General features: G+C 41.8%; 1 protein-coding gene across 1 annotated transcript in view; it reads left to right on the top strand.

The window, feature by feature from the left end:
- Positions 1 to 449: 449 nt before the first annotated feature.
- The window catches only part of DZANK1 (double zinc ribbon and ankyrin repeat domains 1), a 37,956-nt gene continuing 18,764 nt past the window's right edge, over positions 450 to 19,641 (top strand). Inside the window, exons 1-9 of the mRNA XM_074989308.1 lie at positions 450 to 569; positions 1,337 to 1,487; positions 3,698 to 3,815; positions 6,718 to 6,814; positions 7,307 to 7,431; positions 9,359 to 9,441; positions 9,910 to 10,027; positions 16,310 to 16,423; positions 17,464 to 17,556. Of these exons, the coding sequence (XP_074845409.1) occupies positions 461 to 569; positions 1,337 to 1,487; positions 3,698 to 3,815; positions 6,718 to 6,814; positions 7,307 to 7,431; positions 9,359 to 9,441; positions 9,910 to 10,027; positions 16,310 to 16,423; positions 17,464 to 17,556 (1,008 nt within the window). The 5' untranslated portion in view covers positions 450 to 460. The remainder of the gene's footprint in view (positions 570 to 1,336; positions 1,488 to 3,697; positions 3,816 to 6,717; positions 6,815 to 7,306; positions 7,432 to 9,358; positions 9,442 to 9,909; positions 10,028 to 16,309; positions 16,424 to 17,463; positions 17,557 to 19,641) is intronic.

Below are 19,641 nucleotides of genomic sequence, written 5' to 3' on the forward strand. Positions count from 1 at the left end.
CATATATTAACATCTTGGAGCCACAAGGCCAACAAGCTTCATGATTATGTCATGAACAGTCACTCAGATCTGGCGTGTCACTGACACCTGATGGATAGGGCTGATTGTGGCAAAGCAAGTTTCAGCTATGTATGCAGAGATCAATCAAACTCATGCAATTAAGATCAGATTGTAATGAAAGTGTTGGCACTCTTTTTATGTTCAATCCAAAATTCCAGAGTTACAGAAACTGTCAACATTTTTTTAGCTTTTAGTGTGCTCAGATGGGTTCAGTAGGAAAAAATATCAATTGACAACAAAACAAAAATGTTATTTTAAGAATTAATAATTTACTGTATCTAAAGTTCTCTTTTTTCCAGTGTGAGGAATAAGGGTGTGGTGTTGTACAATGATTATTTCTGCTGCACTCTTTTCTTTTAAAAGAAATTTATGCTGTTTTTTCAGATCACTACAAAGAAAAATGACTGCTGGTTCAGTATCTGTGCCTCAGATTATACCACTTCGACTCCCTCTTCCAGGGAAGGCTAAACATGAAATAGACACAAATACATGTGTAGAAATAAAATCAGGTATAAACAACTTCAAATTTGTACACCCTTTTCTTTTTATTCTATAATTTGATTCCCATTCTTTGATACTGTATGATCGGTTTTATTGTGATTTTGATGAGTACCCATTTTCAAAAGTATCTGGCATAAATTAACCTTTTAGATCTTGGTTCTGCAAACATACATGTGCTTAGATTTAATGTGACTAGTCCTGTTGAAACTAATTGGACTGCTTGTGTGCAACATAACTCAATTGTGTTAGTATTTGCAGAATCAGGGCTTTGTTTAGCTGTCCCACTTGTCTGCTCCATATTCACAATGAAATATGAAAACCTTAGAATGTGATGATTTTTTCCATTTTGTTTTAATATTGCGAAACAGGTAATTGAAAATAGCATGGGTCAGTTTCACTCAAAAGGTCTGATCTGCTGGCAAGAACTTTAGTCTTAAAATTCCAACTTTTACTTTTCACCTATGTTTGTTTTTGCATCAGAAAATACAACATGTAGAACTTGTGCATATTTTCACATTTTGCACTGTTTTGTGAGAAGATAAATGGTCTGTAACGAAATGGTGAATATTTTGTCATCAAATTTTTTGAGAAGAGAAAGAGAGAGGAAAAAAACCCCAAAACACACATTATCACCATAATTTGCAATCCCTTACTCAGCTTAATTTTGCTCATGTGAGTAAATCGAACGTATGTGTAAGCATTTGCAGGACTGGGGCTTATTTTTGCTCAACACTCCTACACTTTTGGCAGTTATCTTATTCAACATGCCTTTCAGATACCCCTGATGTCACTATGTATTACACTTTAGATGGAAGTAAACCTGAACTCTTTAGAAAACCTGGCTCTGAACATAACACCTTTAAGTACAAGGAACCTATTACATTACCTGGTGGGAAAATAACAGTAAAAGCTTTGGCAGTCACCAAGTAAGTAGCAACTGTCTGTCTGTGTATTTATTTATTTATTTGTGGTGCCTGGGTCTTCCAGTCGTGAGCCAAGACCCATCCCATTGAGATAGGTGCTGTGCAAACACAGAACAAAAAAGCAACCCCTACTCCAAAGGACTTACAATCTAATTAATATTCATGTATTCCGGTGTACAGACATGAGTAGCTTCTATGCCAGAACATTTATTATTATTACATATATTGCAGTCGTGCCTATGGCTCCAACCGTGGATCAGGGACCAATTACACTAGGTGTGCTACAAATGCATAAGAGAAAGACATAATAATAATGAACACATTTTTACCATCAAAGTAAGTTATTATAATAACAATAACTGATGACTTCACTATTCTATAGAAACTAACGTACTCTCACCATGACACCGTTAGGTAAGCACATATTGTTCTTTCCATTCTACAGATGGGGAATAAACATAGGAGCAAGGGGCCTGTCTTTCTGGTCCCTTGTACTGCTCTCCTCAGAGCTTTGCCCAAAACCATACCAAGTTAATAGCAGAGCAAGAGTTAGAGTTTAGTTGTTCTGTGGTTGTTCCTAGATTATACTGTCTTATTATATAAAAAAATCAAGCACACGATATGACAATGTTACAATGTTCTGTCATACAGCATACATGGGGTGTGCGAGCAGTGTCAAAACTCCCTCTTCTCAGTCTTCTGCCTTGACCTGTCATTACCATGCTTGTTTGACTGGGAGGAATGGAGAGTACTGACTATGTGGCTCTTAGAAGCCACCTATATGGCTTTTAGGACACCAACAGCTCTCTTACTAGTTACACTCGTTAGAAGACAGTAGTACTCTTCCCTGTCTTTTAGGTTGACAGTTAAAACTACCAGGAATATCAATGTGATGTCAATGTATCCAGTGATTCACAGATATATAGTAAATTAATAAAAATGTGCACTGACTTTCAAGTAGTACACTTTGCATATATTGAACCAACAATGAGGACTTGATCCCCAGGGCTTAGGTGCAGCATTGCATATATAAAAGCAAGGTAAAATGGGATGAGTAGGACAATGAGAAACAGGAAACTTGGTGCTTTCGCATGGTCTACAGGTTTCTTGACTAGTGGCACAAGTTTATTAAACCTAATCACATCACAGGTGGTCACTCTTGGCCCTCTCTCATTTCCAAGGGGATGGAGACTTCTGCTTCATCTGAAGGACTGTGGCTATGGTTTTCTCTTACGGGTAATTATATGTTGTCTTTGGTCATATTTGCCTTGGAATGAAGCTACCCTGTATTCCCTGTGCAAGGGCTTGTAGAATCAAAGCTTATACATAGTTCTTCGTATCCCTGACCAGGCCACACTATTCTTTATTGTGGTTGTGAAAAATACAAGCTCTAAGCTCATTCATCCCATGCTAAATGAATGGCATAGACCAGTGTTTCCAAATTTTTTTTGGCCATGGAACCCTTTTAAACTCAAAAGAATTTTGCAGAACCCCTAACAAGTGAACAAACCACTGACTGATGGCTCATCCCCACTCTCTGGCTAAGCTGGCATTGCACAGGGACACTTATTGTGGCAAACACAAACGACAATTGTTTTAATAGAATTAATAAATGCTTAAATGTTATTTTTTAAATTATAAAATGTTATTGTAATGGAATTTTCTTGCAGAACCCTTATTTTTACTTTGCGGAACCCTGGGGTTCTGCAGAACACCCTTTAGGAAACAGGCATAGACAGTATATTTCTTTGATATCAAATGTCACCGATGACGTATCGTAAATGGTACACAATGGCAAGCTAAATATGGTCAGATTGGAGGTAAGTCCCCCATTCCATGTACCATTATGTATAGTGCAAGGAACATATCACCTTCTCCCAGCACAATTGAGTTGTACAGCAATTAGGACAGAAGAAAGACACAGATTAAGGTATTTCAGGAATATCCTGTGTGACAGGGAAAAAAATATTAAACTTATCCATATTTCCATCATCGTAACTGATAATTTTTCTTCATACATAGAATTTCCATGTTTTTTACAAAGCACCAATTGATTGGAATTTTGAAGGGGCCATGGCAACTTGCTGAAATAGTAATCCGGCTAGTGGGAGAAGTTTCAAGAAAAGACCCATTTTCATCACTGATTTCCTTTCCAGTAATACAGGTAATTTTTTGCTATGGCTTTATGTAGCCTTTTGATTATTAACTTTCAGAGACTTCAGGGAGAGTGCCATTGTAACCAAGGTATTCCTGGTTGACGTTGAGCCACCAAACGTACTGTTTGCTGATGAAGATAATGATGAGAGTTTTCTGAAAGACCTTTCCAACCAGGCAAGTTACTACAATCGTACATCCCTGTTTGAGCATAACATTTTGTTCTGTGTTCTAGAGAGAAAAAAATCTAGGTAGCTGTAGAGTTTCATTATTTTTATCTCTTTATCTGCCCATCTTTCTCATTCTCACCTCAATCTTTTCTGATATTAAAATCTATAGACATTCAAATGGTTCCTTCTTTATTGGGACAGCCAATCAAAATATTGTGATATATCTCCTGTACTTATGAGCTCCTCACATTATGCTAAAACGGTTTTGTTTCAGCTGCTGGTAACTTACAACATTTGCCATTCATCCTGCTCTGGCATTGTTGTGTTTAACTGAAAGGTTTGTACAGAGACTTCTTTAGAAGTAACACTTCAACGCTTCTCAGGGATTGTTCTGATCTCATCAGAAAAATAAACCATCTGAAAATGAAAAGTCCAAAAATAGCCAAATATTGAAATTCTTATTCAGGGCTTGGTTGTGCCCTGGTGTATGGGTGAGCAAAGGAAAAATGTGCAAAAGAAATTTGGTCCCCCTTGTGTGCCATGACCAACATGTGCAACATCCTGGCACTGCTATTGCCCTTGCACTGCACCTACTATCTCCACAGAGTACAAATGTCCATTGGGTAGGAAGAATTTTATACTGTGAGAGTGATGAGGTGATAGCCTTCCTCCTTCCACACTTTTCCTTTCTTAACTCACCAACCTGAACGCCTCTAAGACCCTTTAGGAGAGTTTTCTTGTGATCAGAGTAATGAGGGAACAATACTGCAAAAACAGTGATTGTTCCTGCTGGACCCTCTACACCCCATTCCAAGGGTCTACTGACTGCTACTTGCTCATTGCTCAGGGCTGTACAAGACACAAATTAAGTCCCTGCCGTGAAAAGATTTTGATATAAAAGGCAGAGGAGGGCATTAAATGTTGACATTTTTATTTTTTTTCTTGTCTATCCCTCTCTCACAACTTGTTGAACTGGAGAAGATACTTGAAGAATGGGGGCGAGCGTTTATGGGCCTTGTGAAATCAGTGAATCTTTAGGAGAGATTTTAATGAAGAGCAGGGTAAGGACAGGAGACACTGAGACTGAGAGGGCTTTACAGCGTGGATATTAGGTATGCTGGGCAGAATTAGACACTGGAGGCAGTGGAGAAGGAAATAAGTGGGATGGTGAAGCTGCTGCTATGATTAGCAAAATGAAGGGGCCTAAAGGATGAAACTAAAGGAAATGGGATGTAAAGTAGGGTGCGGTGGAGTCATGCAAGGCCTTGAAGGTGAGACCAAAAAGTTTGAACTTAGTATGATAGGAAAAAAGGGAAGTTGGAGAGACTTGAGTGGGGGGACAAAATGATCTGAATTAAGGGGAAGCATGATCATTTTAGCACCTATGTTTTAGACATGCTAGAGAGGAATACTATTTTTGTCCTGGAAACCAGAGGAAATTAAACAATTGTAACTGAGGCAGATGATTGTTAAACTGAGCATGGGTATGTGTTTGAATTCAGTGTTCTAAAGACTTTGCATGTTTCTGGGCACCGCACTTCAAAAAAGATGTGGAGAAACTAGAGATGGTCCAGAAAAGAGCGACAAGAATGATTAAAGGTCTAGAGAATGTGACCTATAAAGAAAGGCTGAAAGAACTGGGCTGGTTTAGTTTGGAAAAGAGAAGATTGAGGGGTGACATGATAGCTGTTTTCAGGTATCTAAAAGGGAGTCATAAGGAGGAAGGAGAAAATTTGTTCTTCTTGGCCTCTGAGGATAGAACAAGAGGCAACGGGCTTCAAGTGCAGCAAGGGAGGTTTAGGTTGGACATTAGGAAAAAGTTCCTAACCGTCAGGGCGGTCAAACAGTGGAATAAATTGCCAAGGGAGGTTGTGGAATCTCCATCGCTGGAGATATTTAAGAACAGGTTAGATAGATGTCTATCAGGGATGGTTTAGATAGTACTTGGTCCTGCCATTGGGGCAGGGGACTGGACTCGATGGCCTCTCGAGGTCCCTTCCAGTCCTAGTGTTCTGTGATTCTATGGTTCTATGAATGAATGCCTGCAAAGGGTTAAACCCAGAGACAGTAGGTTCTGTGTTGGCAAGGAGCCAGGTGAGCCAGTGGGAAGAGAGAAGGGGGATTTCTGAAATGAAGCAGTTACCTGCTGAGAGAATCTTTTGCGTGGCCCAAGGAGAGACACAGAAATCGTTTAAGACTGAACCAGGTTTGGAGGATTTCAGTAAATATCTAGGCCTCGAAAGAAATCTGAGAATGCAGATATGTTTAGTCAGACTTGATCAGATTATTTGTTTATTTTGGGCTTGGTGTGGGACTTCTCCGGCTGGTTGATGTAATCCCCCTGTATACTGTAACTTTTAAACCGACTCCGGGAAAGTAATTCACTGTGCTTTTAATCTACCTTTTTTTGTAGTTGCTCTGTAACATCATGCAACCAAGTGTGCTTTGTCACGTATGTCTTTTTGTTTTGTTAATAAATCATCTTTTTTTAAGGCAATGATTTGATTCCTGTGTATACGCATGCCTGAGACTGAAAGGTCAGGGTTAGCAGAGATTGCAGGTGGGTTTTTTTTTTCATTTATTGTTGCAGTTTATTATCTTTTCCTCTTGTTTCCAAGCTCTTTCCTAAAAGGGTGAGGTGGGGCTAAGAGCTTGTGGTTACCCCACAGAGAGACATCCCAAGTGTGTCTTACAGGGTTCTAAACGGGGGTTTTCTCACTAGGGTGGTGGTAGCTACCTCCCAGGGCCAGGGAATTTGTGACCTTGGGAAGCTTGTAAGCAGAAGCCTGTAGAGGAAAGTTATTTTTAAGGTCTCTTGCAGGCCCACACTATCTGAACTTGGAGTGTCAGAATAGAGAGCAGCCTTGACAGCACATGAGAATAAGGACAAGTAATATTTGTGTTCGTAGGAGCTGGAAGATGGACGGCCTGTCACAAAAATTAAAAAGAAAGGAGTGAATGTGGAAAGCAAATCCAACAGTAATGATACAGCCCAAGAGTTTCAAGGTATGACTGCACTGAATCCAAAGTTAACTTGGCTCCTCTGAAAGCAATTGGTAGGTACGTTTTTTCTGTTAGGAAAGTACAGATAATTCCTGATATCATAAAGAACATACCTCCTCTGTGGATTCATACTTGCAGGATTATGCCACAGGACAATAAAGAAAACCTGGGATTTTATACATGCTATAAAGTTGATTATTCCATGGTTCTGATATTTGGGCCTACATAAGCCCGTAAGATCCTGTTAGCCATCACTCACTAACTTGTGTTTGGATGCAGCTTTTTTGGAAAGGAGAAAATCTTAAATTGGGGGGGAAAATGTTCCTTTAGTGAGGAACATAGGATAGATGTCCGCTCTCCGAAAACTGTTTCTCAAATGGCTAGAACTGTTCTTCCATATCAGAGTGTGGTCTGGGTAAAATGCTAACCAAATCCCATGTTTTATTGAAGTGCCTGATAGAGAAATGACAGGGTGAAATTTGGCTGTAATTTTAGACTTGGAGGCGGAGAGAAGAAGTGTCCACAAGTCTTCAAAAGGGGCTCAGTTCTTGAGTGGTCATCTGGAAACTCCAGATTATAGACAAAAGTCAGTTGTAGCACCACCAACACACCAATCCCAGGTAAATTCAATGGTTATTGGGGGAAACAATAAGGGCTAGACTAAAAGTTTTCTCCCAGCCCTGTGTGATGGACTAGATCTAGAAAACAGTTGGAATCAGAGACAGCGCTCTGAATTGCAGTTCTTCCAGAGCTCCTGCTTTGCACCTGGGTGAAGGCAGGAGATGTTTATTAGGTTGGCCACTTTCCAGAATTAACATGGCTGTTGGCCAGTATAGAAAGAGTGCAGGCTGAGGGCGACCCCACCCCTTGTGCATTAACTTGCAGGAGGCAGAGTCGGGTTGATGGGCATTGCTGTTCCTTCCCCCAAGTCTGGATTTATGATTGGTGAACCCTGCAGGGCAGCCTGAGATCCCTTTACTGTCCTGCATGGCCATGCAGGACTGTATGAGAACTGAACCATAAACATTTGAAAGTGTTTGAAGCTTTTGTAATCATCCTCCTTCCTTCTTCCATCTAGATCACTTTGGCTATGTCTACACTAGCCAAAAACTTCGAAATGGCCATGCAAGTGGCCATTTCAAAGTTTACTAATGAAGCGCTGAAATACATATTCAGCACCTCATTAGCAAGCGGGTGGCCGCGGCACTTCGAAATTGACGCGGCTCGCCTCTGCGTGGCTCGTCCAGATGGGGCTCCTTTTCGAAAGGATCCTGCCTACTTCGAAGTCCCCTTATTCCTATGAGCAGATGGGAATAAGGGGACTTCGAAGTAAGCGGGGTCCTTTAGAAAAGGAGCCCCGTCTGGATGAGCCGTGCGGCGGTGAGTCGCATCAATTTTGAAGTGCTGCGGCCGCCCTCATGCTAATGAGGCGCTGAATATGTATTTCAGCGCTTCATTGGTAAACTTCGAAATGGCCATTTGCATGGCCATTTTGAAGTTTTTAGCTAGTGTAGACATAGCCTTCTCTGCTTATTTTATAGCATGCTCATTTAAGCAAGCTGGTGGTGACAGACCTGTAATACAATTCCAGGAATGCCCAAAGCAGAACTCAGCCATCATTAAAGACTGATGAAGCAGAGCAAATTATTGATTGACTGGACTCTGACTTTCCTTTTACCTCATTGGTGTTTGCCAGACCTGCAGTAGTAGTAGTTTCTGTCTGTTAAATACAAATGAAATTGTTAACATTTATGATCTGATCCTGCTATCATTGAAGTAAATAGTAAAACTCACATTTACTGGGGGTCCTTAATGGGGCTCACTAATGAAATTTACGGATTTAGCAGTCCTTGCCTGAAGCCTCTGACTTGCAGTGAGTTTTAATTGAACAATAAGCCTTCGTATGGGGATGTCGCTGGATCAACCTAACTTTTCTGTGTAGATCAACGTTTGTTCTACACTGAAAAGTTAGGTGGGCATAGCTACATTGGCCGGGTGTGTGAAAAAAGCCTCACTCCTCATAGACAAAGCTCTGCTATACTCCAGTTCAAACTCAGCTAAACCAATGGAAAAATGTCTTCATCAACATATCTAACTTGATAAAGGAAGGTGATACTCCTACACTGAGTAGAAAAAAAAATCCATTGATCTAGGCTGCGTCTACATGTTGGAGTTATGCTGGGATAGCTATGCTGGTATAATCTGTTCCCTGTAAATGTACTTGGAGACTATACTGGCATAGCCATACAAGGTGCACACACAGTCTTACTAACAGAAAGGGTTTCTTCTGTCAGTTGCAGAATATAACCTCCCCAAATGAAGTTAGCTGTGTTGACAACTTTCTTCTACTGATATAGCTGTCTGTTCTGTGAGTTAGGTTGGGTTAGCAACATTGGTCAGGGATGTATTTTTTTGCATCCAGGGACAAAGTAGTTACGCCAGTTTAGCTTTTTAGCATAGATCAGGCCATGGTAATAAGTCATTTATAATCCAATTAATATTTTACACTGCATATTTCACTACCTTAAAGAGCCATCTTTATTTCAGTTAATGAGTTCTGCAGTATTTAGCAGGAAGAGTCTAACAAGCACCCAGACTTTGAGAATCCAGAGGGAAACAGACTTCCTCAAGTAAGATGTGTTGGGTTTCTTTTTGTTTTTGTTTTTCTGTTTTTGTTTTTTGTGGTGTTTCTAGTGGGGGAATCACACAGAAATTGCTTTAACAATTGAAGTGGCAATGCTGTTAAAGTAAACTAAAATGAGGAATGAAAGTGTGGACGCTGGTTAATAAAAGCAGATTGTTGTTGTTGTTGTCATGTTTTTGTTTAATATTATTGTATCTTACTGGTAGTGACTTTTTATAGAGGGATATACATTTAATTAATGATTTGACATCCCTGGGTTGGGGAGGAAGTGGAACTGGGTTTGCAAATTATAGTATGCAGTCCTTACTCAAGCTGGTGAGCATTTTACCAGGAGTATTCTAGTGAGTATGAGTAAGTGCTCACCAGGCTAGGCCCTTTGATCTCACTGCAGAGGGGTATAGTATTTAGCAGCACAGACTGAGAACATGTTCAACTAGTTTGCTGTTATTTCTAGGTGTGCACATTGCTTAGCTCCTCGCCCATCTGATCCCTTTGCTCGCTTCTGTCAAGAATGCGGTTCTCCTATCCTGCCAGTGCCAGGGGGTTGTCTTCCGCCCCCTGAAGGAGCTCAGGTCAGAAACATCCCCTCGTTTGACACTGGTGAGGTCCTAAGTCAAATCAGGGAGGTCCAACCTGTAATTAAAAAGCAGTTTTTAAAATGGAACCACTTAAATTTTAATTATACTGCATCAATGTCAAAATCTAACTATTACTAATGATGTGCGCTCCAACTATAGTTAATGTTGAACTTGTTGCAGTTGAAAATGAATATTTTGCTTTTGATAGACTCAGCGTGTATGTTTCCATTATTTCTCACTTGAGGCAGCCACTGCTCCCACAATCGTTGCTTTGCATAAATTGCTCAGATTTTTCCCATGTAATACCACCATATAATTTATTTATGACTATAGTCCCAGTATTTTATGTTATCCAGTCTGTTACATAGGGTAGAAGTTGTTTTCATCCTCCCAGAAAACAAATCTTGCTTGTTTTTTTTTCCTCTGCTTCCTTCCTGTGCCCTTTTATCCAGTCTCCTTAACAATGTGCTAATTAGCTCATTAACTCCTCAGCCCTAATCAGATCTGCTCATCAGGATCTCTTCTCTTTAATTCCCTAGGCCTAATTGATTAAACAGTCTCAGAGAGGTAGCCATGTCAGTCTGTATCCTCACAAAACAAAAGCACTTTAAAGACTAACAAGATTGTTTATTAGCATTGAGCTTTCATGGGAAAGTCCCACTTCTTCAAATCTGTAGTGTTACTGAGAGGAAAAGGCCAAAAAACCCAAAAACTGAGGAGTCTGCTGAATAGGGAGGAAGGAGGAGAGGGGAAAGAGAAATAAACCTCATTGAATTGTCAGTTAAGTGGGATGTCTGCGAATATCAAAGGTGGGCAAATTGTCCTTGTAATGCAGGGAGATCTGTTACCTCACACATTACTAAATCCAGTGTCAATAAATTAAGCAATAATTAATAAACCCAATGTAAAATATTGCTACATGTAGGGGGAGGCATTTAGTTTGTGCATATCTTTCTTTATATCAAGAAAGAGGGCAAATTTCATGAACCTATTTATGTGGTTAGTGGGCAACCTGCGGCCCACTGGGCTCCACCTATCTGCCTCCCATCCCCACACACCTCTCACATACTGGGGCATGGGACCCCTGTACTTCCTACTCCTCCACCTCCCTCCCTTTCTCTGAGTGCTTTTGGAGCCCTGCAAATTACCTGATTTGCGCTCGTCTCCTCTCCTCCACCCCCTCTGATCTGAAATGCTGTGAATCAGCCTTTTGCGGCCGTTCAGGCTTGGGGAGGACTGGGGAGGAGCAGAGACATAGTGCCAATCAATCTAGTGGCCCAGTGTGTGAAAGCACAGGGTGGAGGGGGCAGATAGAATGTCTGCAAGCTGCAGGTGGAGCCCTGCTGAGATGGAGGGTCACTCATGCAGCCCACTCACTGTTTGTGGTTACCCATCACTGACTTATACTGTACAGCATAAAACAGGTTTATCTATGGTTCAGCTCCTAGAGGGTCTGGGTATCTGAGTGCTAGAGACAGATATCTTGAGGTGTTCTTTTCAGTCAGGGGCTGCAGCTCTGGGGGCCTGGGCCAGATCCTGTTTCTGTGTTGCAGCAAGTTGGTGTGTCTGACTCAACAAGACAGGGTACTGAGAGCACAAGCTGGCAGGAAAACGGGCTCCATGGGGTCTCAGCACATCGTGTGACAGCACCAAAGAGGGTCCTGACCCATCACATCAAGCATTTGGGAAAGCATAGGAAAAAAGTGCAAAGACAAAGGTGTGAGGACGTATGGGGGCTTTACTAGGGGAGGAGAGTAGAGATGTAGGCCGGGGCTGTGTTAGAAAAAAACTTTAGGGCCCTTGATGATTTATCTATGGAAAATTATAGCCATAATTGTGCAAGGGCAATGGACTCTGGTCATTGGCAGGAGGGATTGAACCTGAGACCTTAGGGCTAAAGCCATGTTCCTCTACTGCATAAGCTAAAAGCTAGCTGACTCTTGTCTCAGGCTGTAGAGCAGACATCACTCTCTCTTCAGTGGTCTCAGTGTGTCTGGGGTTACAAGTGCAAGGGTAAAATTGATTCTACTGTGTTAAGATTTCATGTATCAAAATAAACAAACAAATCACTTGTCCCATTCTCCTAAAAATATTCAAAATAGGGTAATGCTGAATGACAGATACAGAAAAGAAGCAGCTATTTTCTAATGAGAACCCACCCTCTGTAATCTCAGAGATCACATATGATCAGAGCGAGATCATTTGAAACAAATGAGAGTAGTCTCCATCAAACACTGTCTCACATGTCCGTACAATACTCATGCTAGAGTTGTTTTCATCTGTTATTAGTAAACAAACACTAGGCCTGCAGAACAAAAATAGCCTGTTTATTTAATCAGCTGAGATGGGTATCTGGAGGAGAATGTGAATTGACTTGTTTTTGAATGGCAGAGTTATTTTGGATTTAATGGCACTAATATAATATGGCCCCTTTTCGTTTCGAGAAATGATGGTTAGAAGCAGTGTTGAGGACCTATGGGAAGTGTTTGAGTCTGCAGCTTCTCTTGTGGCTTATCCATCCAATATTGGATTTGCACAGTCGATGGCGATAACCGCATGTCAGTCTATTTCCAAATTCTTGAGCCTGAGAGTATTTCCTTCTAAGATGAAGCTCTTTTGCGTGGCTTGCACATATACTATCGAAGGATGTGTGCCCTGTTGTAGCAGTCCTCGGCAGGTATTTCAATCTGATGATGTAGATTCCCAGGATTTTGGATCAATGATGAATTTTTTCATGGCATTTTTGTATGTATACTTGAATCCTAGCTTTGGTTTTCCTCTTATTCTCAAGCCACATGGCAGTTCTCTGAAGAGAATATTTTTGGGAAGATGTTCATCAGCCATTCTTCTCACATGATCAAGCCATTGTAGTTTTCTGCTGTTGAGGATCGCTATGAGGCTGGGTATGCCAGATCTTAACAGGATATCTGCATTTGAAAGCTTATCTTGCCAGTTGATATTCATAATTCTGCAGAGGCAGCGAAGATGGAAGCTGTTCAGTTTTTTCTCCTGGATTGAGTAGCTGGTCCATGCCTCAGAACCATATAGCAGGATACTCAATACACATGCCTGGTAGATTAGTATCTTTGTTTTCACTGTCATTTTAGGATTATTCCGTGCTCGTTTCGTAAGTCTGCCAAAAATCGTAGCTACCTTCCCGATTCTGATGTTCAGTTTTTTCATCCATGGATAGGTTTGCTGTGACAGTAGATCCAAGGTAACAGAACTGCTGAACCACATCTAATGGACTGTTATCCAGAATGACATTGGGTCACTGACATATACCTTGAGTGAATACAACTGTTTTCGTCAGGCTTATGTCAAGGGAAAACAACTTGCAGGCTCTGGATAGAGAATCCATCAGTGACTGTACTCTGTCTTCATTATGATCGATGAGAGCTGCATCATCCGTGAAGAGGAGCTCCCTTATGAGGACTTCCTTGACTTTAGTTTGGCCTTGAGTCTTGCCAGGTTGTAGAGAGAGCCATCTAATCTTGTGTGGAGAAATACATCGCTGTGTGAGTTTTGAAATGTGCAATTTAGTAGAACTGAGAAGAATATGCCAAAGAGGGTAGGGGCAAGAACATGCCCTTATTTGACTCACTGTTCATTGCAAGTGGTTCCAGTGTAGCTCCGTCATATTGCACTGTTGCTTTCGTGTTTTCATGAAAGAATGTTTATGAGCTTGAGTAGGGTCAGTGGGCAGCCAATCTTGGTTAATACTCTGTATAGTCCTGATCTACTGACTGTGTCAAATGCCTTTGTTAAGTCCACAAATGCTGTGAATAACAGCTTTTCTTGTTCTCTTCATTTTTCCTGTAGTTATCAAAGTGAGAAAATCATGTCCATTGTTGACCTGCCAGCCCTGAAGCCACATTGTGTTTCTGGATAGACTCAATCTGCAAGTTTTTGCTGGCATTTGAGAATGACATGGGCAAATGCTCTGCCTGGGATGCTCAGTAACAAGATGCCTCTGTAGTTGTTGCAGTCAGCCTTGTCACCTTTGTTTTTCTAGAGAGTGATGAGGTTTGCATTAGTCATGTCATGTAGGACATCACCTGCTCTCCAACATTTTAGGAGTAAATCACAGGAGAAGGGGAAGAGCACAGCCTTGTTTGCCTTCAGGACTTCAACTGGAATTCTGTCATTTCCTGGTGCTTTTCCATTGGAGAGAGCATCAAGAGCTTGAGAGAATTCCTCCTCCGTAGGCACTTCATCTAGCTTAGACGTTTCCAGAAAAGTTGGGATGAGGTTGTCAAATTCAGGTTGTATTTTATGCTCGTGGGAATAAAGACTTGAGTAGTGTTCCACCCATCTAGACATGTACATTCTTTGTCTGTGATCACCTGTCCATTTAAATGCTTCAGTGAGGTAACTTTGGCAATGTTTGGTCCAGGAACTTTAAAGACTAATAAAATGATTTATTTGGTGATGAGCTTTCATGGGACAGACCCACTTTGTCAGATCCACGAGAGCTTATCACCAAATAAATCACTGTGTTAGTCTTTAAAGTGCTACATTTCTGCTGTTTTGTTTTGTTGGAGAATAGTCTAATACGGCTACCTCTCTGCTACTTAATGGCACTGTTAAACATCATCAGTTCCAATGAAACCACTACTTTGAGGGGTGAAAAAATTTAGCTCCAATGTGTATAAATGGTCTGACAAATGAGGTTACAAATTTCCACTCATGGATCTATTTTTAAGCAAATCGTATCTTGTGCCAATTTGTCCTTTGTTTTTGTATTTTTAGTTTAATAGACTCTGAAAAAGAGTACCTGCACTGGTTACCAGTCTGTTTTGTCTCTCTTCCCCTGCAGCTAAACTTACAATAGCTATCTTTATGATTTGTACTGTAGTTGTGCTAGAGGACTTGATCAAGACTTTGTGTTAGGTGCTGTACACTCATATAGGAAGATTCAGCTTCCACCCGAAGTAGCTCAGAACCCACCATTTAGCAAAGCACTTGTCTAATGGGAATAATTCCTTTTGACGCCTATGATTCATGAAAATTCTCAATATTCACTGCGTATTATACGGTGGTTATTAAGCATATTGGGGAAAATTTTATCCCATATATTGCATGGCTGTAGAAAGTTCTGGGCCCATTGGAACTTAAATGTTCCTTGTCTAGTGAGTGCGTTGCAGGTCCATTCTGGTCCAGGTTGCACTTCTACTAGCCTCATGGAAAATTTATGGGCATGGCAAGGGCAGCTGATGTGTGGAAGTATGCAGATACTACTGTTATTCTCCATGCGTGAGAGGCCATAGGGCACATATCATCTTCCTGGTCTCCTGGAACTTTAAAGAAGCAATAACTGCTGCAGAATAGTACTCTACAGCCTGCAGGGAAAATTCTTTTTCTTTCTCCTGAAGAATCCATAGACAGGTGTACACCTGTGCAATGTAGACTACAGCTTTGGGATGGGGCAGGCCAAGGCTTAAGTGAGGATGAGGTCTAAGGTTCCTGCTTTTCCTTCCCTTCCTCCTCCTTTTCCCCACTCTGTTACTGTTGCATCCATAATAATGGCTGTAAAGCTTCTTGACTGAGGCACAATGATGTTAGGGGAAGGAATCCTTCCCCAACACTACCACGAGCACTACTCCAAGCATAGACCAAGAGTTATCTACTCAGAGCATAGTCAAGGTTTTAGGTCTTTGGGAAGCAATTGCTAGAAGTTGGGAATGGGCAACAGGGGATGAATCGTTCGCTGGTTTCCTGTACTGGTTGTTCCCGCTGGGGCACCTGGCATTAGCCACTGTTGGAAGACAGGATTCTGAGGTAGCTAGATCATCGGTCTGACTCAGTATGGTCGTTCTTATGTTCTTAATTTCGTTCCACTTTCCTGCAATGTGAATTGCCATAGATAAGTCATTGTACCGCTCCATGTGCTGCAATGTGTACTTCCCTTTATATTCCCTGAACCAGAACTTGGAGGGAAGGAGCAAGTCTGCTGTGGGGCATTATGACTTAAGGTTGAGACCTTTGCTCAAGTAAATGTCCTACTTTGGAATTAGCATGGGACTTTTTTCCTGACTAAAGAGTAAGAATTGCAGGATCTGGCTTGTAAACCCCTAGTAATGACAACATCATATAGTTTGTATCAGGAATAATATGTAGGAGAGGTGCTTCCTAACTCAACATGTAGATATATAAAAATATCAGGCCCCTGTGCCTGCTGCTTTATCCTTTAAGTGATAATATTGAAAACTCTATTAACTTTTCAGGTACTGTAATTTTCCATTGTAAAGAAACATCCTGTTGTCTTTGGTACAGATGGGACTATGTGTAGAATGCAGAACTATGGTGCCAATGAACACCCCCACTTGTATTGTATGTGAGGCCCCCATTGCTCCACAGCTGCAGCCTCAGGCCAGCATCTGCTTAAAGGTAACTAACAATAAATGTAACCAAGAAGTAAATGACCTAGAGGTTTGTATGTTTCCTATAGATGACTTTGTTTCAGATCTTTTGATTCCATTGGCTTTGGCTCACTACATTGCAAAGACTTTTAGTTAGTGGGATTTAAAGGGTTTACTGAGCAGTAGCTGCCTTTAAAAGTAGACCACAGTAGCATGACAAGGCATGTTGTAGAGAGCACACTGTGTCAGTAGTATCTGTTTGATTGAAGTAGGGGGGCGATTCTTCTGCACAGTGTGGCGTATGTTAATTTGATCTGTCTGGGCATTTTGTACCTTACTCATAGCTATCGTAGCTCTAATAAATCTATCCTCACAGTTCTATTTATCTCTTTTGATTGTGAAATATTACTGATTATGGCCCATCTAGAACATTTACTGGAGATGGAGTAAGGGGGAGACACGTCTGGGATGAGGTCCTGTGGAATGTATGGTGGGGAATAGAGAATGCAGTCTCAGCTGGTGGTTTCCAGCTAACTTGTTATTGTGGGGTGTGATGGGCTGGGGAGGCTTTTCTGGAGAAGGGAGGATATTGCAAGGGAGCTGCTGAAAGAGGAATAATGGAAGTTGGGATTGTCTGTGAAATAAGGACCTTCACTGGCAGAGGGAGCGGTCATCTTTGCAGACAAAAATGACAGTTGAAAACTCACCCCCTGTAGCAAAAAGCAAGGCTGGCGAGTAAGCTCTCTCCAGGAAGAGACCCCAAGAGTTATATGTGTTTTTCTTCCGTTTTTCCTTGCAAACAATAACTGTCCACAAGGAGCAATGTGTACAAGTAAGCCAATTGGTTAATTCCACAGAACTGTCACCAGCTGCAGATCAGCATGGCAGCTGGGCAAAGTTTAATAAACCCCGTAGTACAGAAGTTATTTGAACACTCTGCTGTGCACACTTGAAGTTCATCCATCTGCAAGCTCAAATCCCTGTTCAGCAGATAGTTGCACCTTACCTTCTAGTTGGTTACAATTCAAAATTATCCAGTGATCATCCTGCTTTTTCTGTATTTTACAGGGCAAGGTAATCTGTCGGACATGTGGCACAGGAAACCCTATTCACATAAAACACTGTGTGACTTGTGAAAGCAGACTGCCAGATGCACAAACGGTAAGGTTTTGCACACAGAACAGTCACATTTGGTTAAGCAGTATCTGTGAATGAACTTAATTTTCTTTTTCTGGAAGACATGGGGCCACATCTGGTCTTGTGCTGGGGCTGTGCTTTCTTCTGCAGTGCCTAGGGTAGAATTCAAGCACCTAGTAGCTCACCCCTTGAAACAGCATGCTCCAAGCTCCATAAGATACAGTAAGTCACTCGAATTGCACAAGGGTTGAATTCCCATATATCTTCACGTAACTTGAATTTCGTGTAAGTCGGAGAGCAGATTTTTTTCCACAGCAGAATGCACGTTCTGCAGCCGAGGAAATAGCAGGAGCACCGGGAGCTACTTTTGAAAGATAAGTCCTGGGGCTGGCGGGGGCAGATGGGGAGGGTTAAGCCTGGCAGTGGGCTGGGGCCATGGGACAGGGGCAGGTGGGCTAAGCCTGGGTTAGGGCTGCAGAGGTGCAGGAGGGGTAGAGCTGAGACGGAGCCACACGTGAGTGGGAGGAGTGAGCCAGAGCCGCACGTGGGTGGTTTGAACCAGGGCCGGGGGGTTGAACTGGGGTGGGGGGTGAGCCAGAGCCATGCACAGTGGGGTTGAGCTTGGGCAGGGGGGTTGAACTGGGGTGGGGGGAGGAGCTGGAGCCACGTGTGGGTGGTTTGAACTGGGGTGGTGGGGGTTGAGCCAGGGCGGGGGGGTTAAGCCAGAGCCACGCGTGGAGGTGGTGAGCCAGAGCTGTGATTGGATGGTGAGCCAGAGTCGCACATGGGGGGGTTGAACGGCAGGGGCTGAACCAGCTCCAGGGGGGTGGAACCAAAGCCTCGGACAGGTGGTGAGCCAGGCTGCAAGGGATTTGAACTGGGGCCGTGGGGCAGGGTTGAACCGGAGCTGTGTGGGGACAGGGGCGTTGAGCCAGGGCCAGGGGCAGTGGGATTTTGAGTGGTGCTTAACTCACGTTAGTGTGAGTTAAGTATTATTCAAAATGTTGTGTTTCGAGGTTTTACTGTACTTGGAAATCGCATCATATGCATTTTTATTTCTCCTCTGGGAACCACAGGTGCTTTCTCTACCAAAAGGTGCTTTGAAAATGTGTGTTAAAAGTGATGGTCTTTACTCATAGTGCCCTGAATTTAGTGAGGCTTCTGTGTTGTTCTCTTTTAAATTGCAGTCAAGAACTATGAATCTTGACAGCATTGATAGGTAATTGCAGCAGGAAAGAGAATTCATATTGATTTAAAATTTGCCTTATAATGACTTTTTAATTATTTTTGTTATCTCCATTTCCTGCATGCCCAAACATACAACTGTTATGCCTGTTTTTGACAGTGACTGTACAGAAGGGAGAGAAACAACAGTTAATTTTCCCACTAAGATCACTGTATCATCTTCCAGTTCAGTTGTGTTGTTTTGGCTCAGTGGAGTAATTTTTTATTTCTATCCCTCAGGCAAAATCTCTTCTAGGTGCTCAAGGAGAGATTTCCTTTCTTGAAGCAGGGAGAGACACAGAGATGGGAGAAGACAGTAATAATTTGGATCTCATTACCTACGGGTCACTGAGACAACTTGGGTAGATCATAGCTAAAACTACTAGGATATATATATATATAGAATAGATTTCCTGTAAAATCCTGTAGTCTTAAAAGTTCAGTAGAACTACTCACAACCTTAAAATTAAGCATATGCTTACGTGCGTTGCTGAATGTGGATGGTATTTAATCACTTGCTAAAAGATGAGCACGTGTACAAGTGTTTTGTTGAATCAGGGCAGTCAGAGACCGTGTAATAAGTGGGGAAAAAAAAGGGTCCACAGAAATACTACCAAGTAGTTTAAACATGGTTTCCCTTAACATTGGTGTGATCTGGTAGAGATCATCCTTCAAATGTAAAATAGATTTAAAAACAGACAAAATTCTACTGCTCGTTTACTGAGAAATTAAAGCCACTAGTGCTACAGTCCCCTTTCTAAACTGCTGTTGTGCTCCCTGTCCAGCAACTGTGGCTCTGGTTTTTGAAGCTGTTCTGGCCTCAGACTTCATTAGTTATCAGTTATGCTGAGGTCCAAAGAAAATAAACTACATAGAAATCCATTG

This window comes from Carettochelys insculpta, chromosome 3 (assembly GCF_033958435.1).
Source record: "Carettochelys insculpta isolate YL-2023 chromosome 3, ASM3395843v1, whole genome shotgun sequence".
Taxonomy (NCBI): domain Eukaryota; kingdom Metazoa; phylum Chordata; order Testudines; family Carettochelyidae; genus Carettochelys; species Carettochelys insculpta.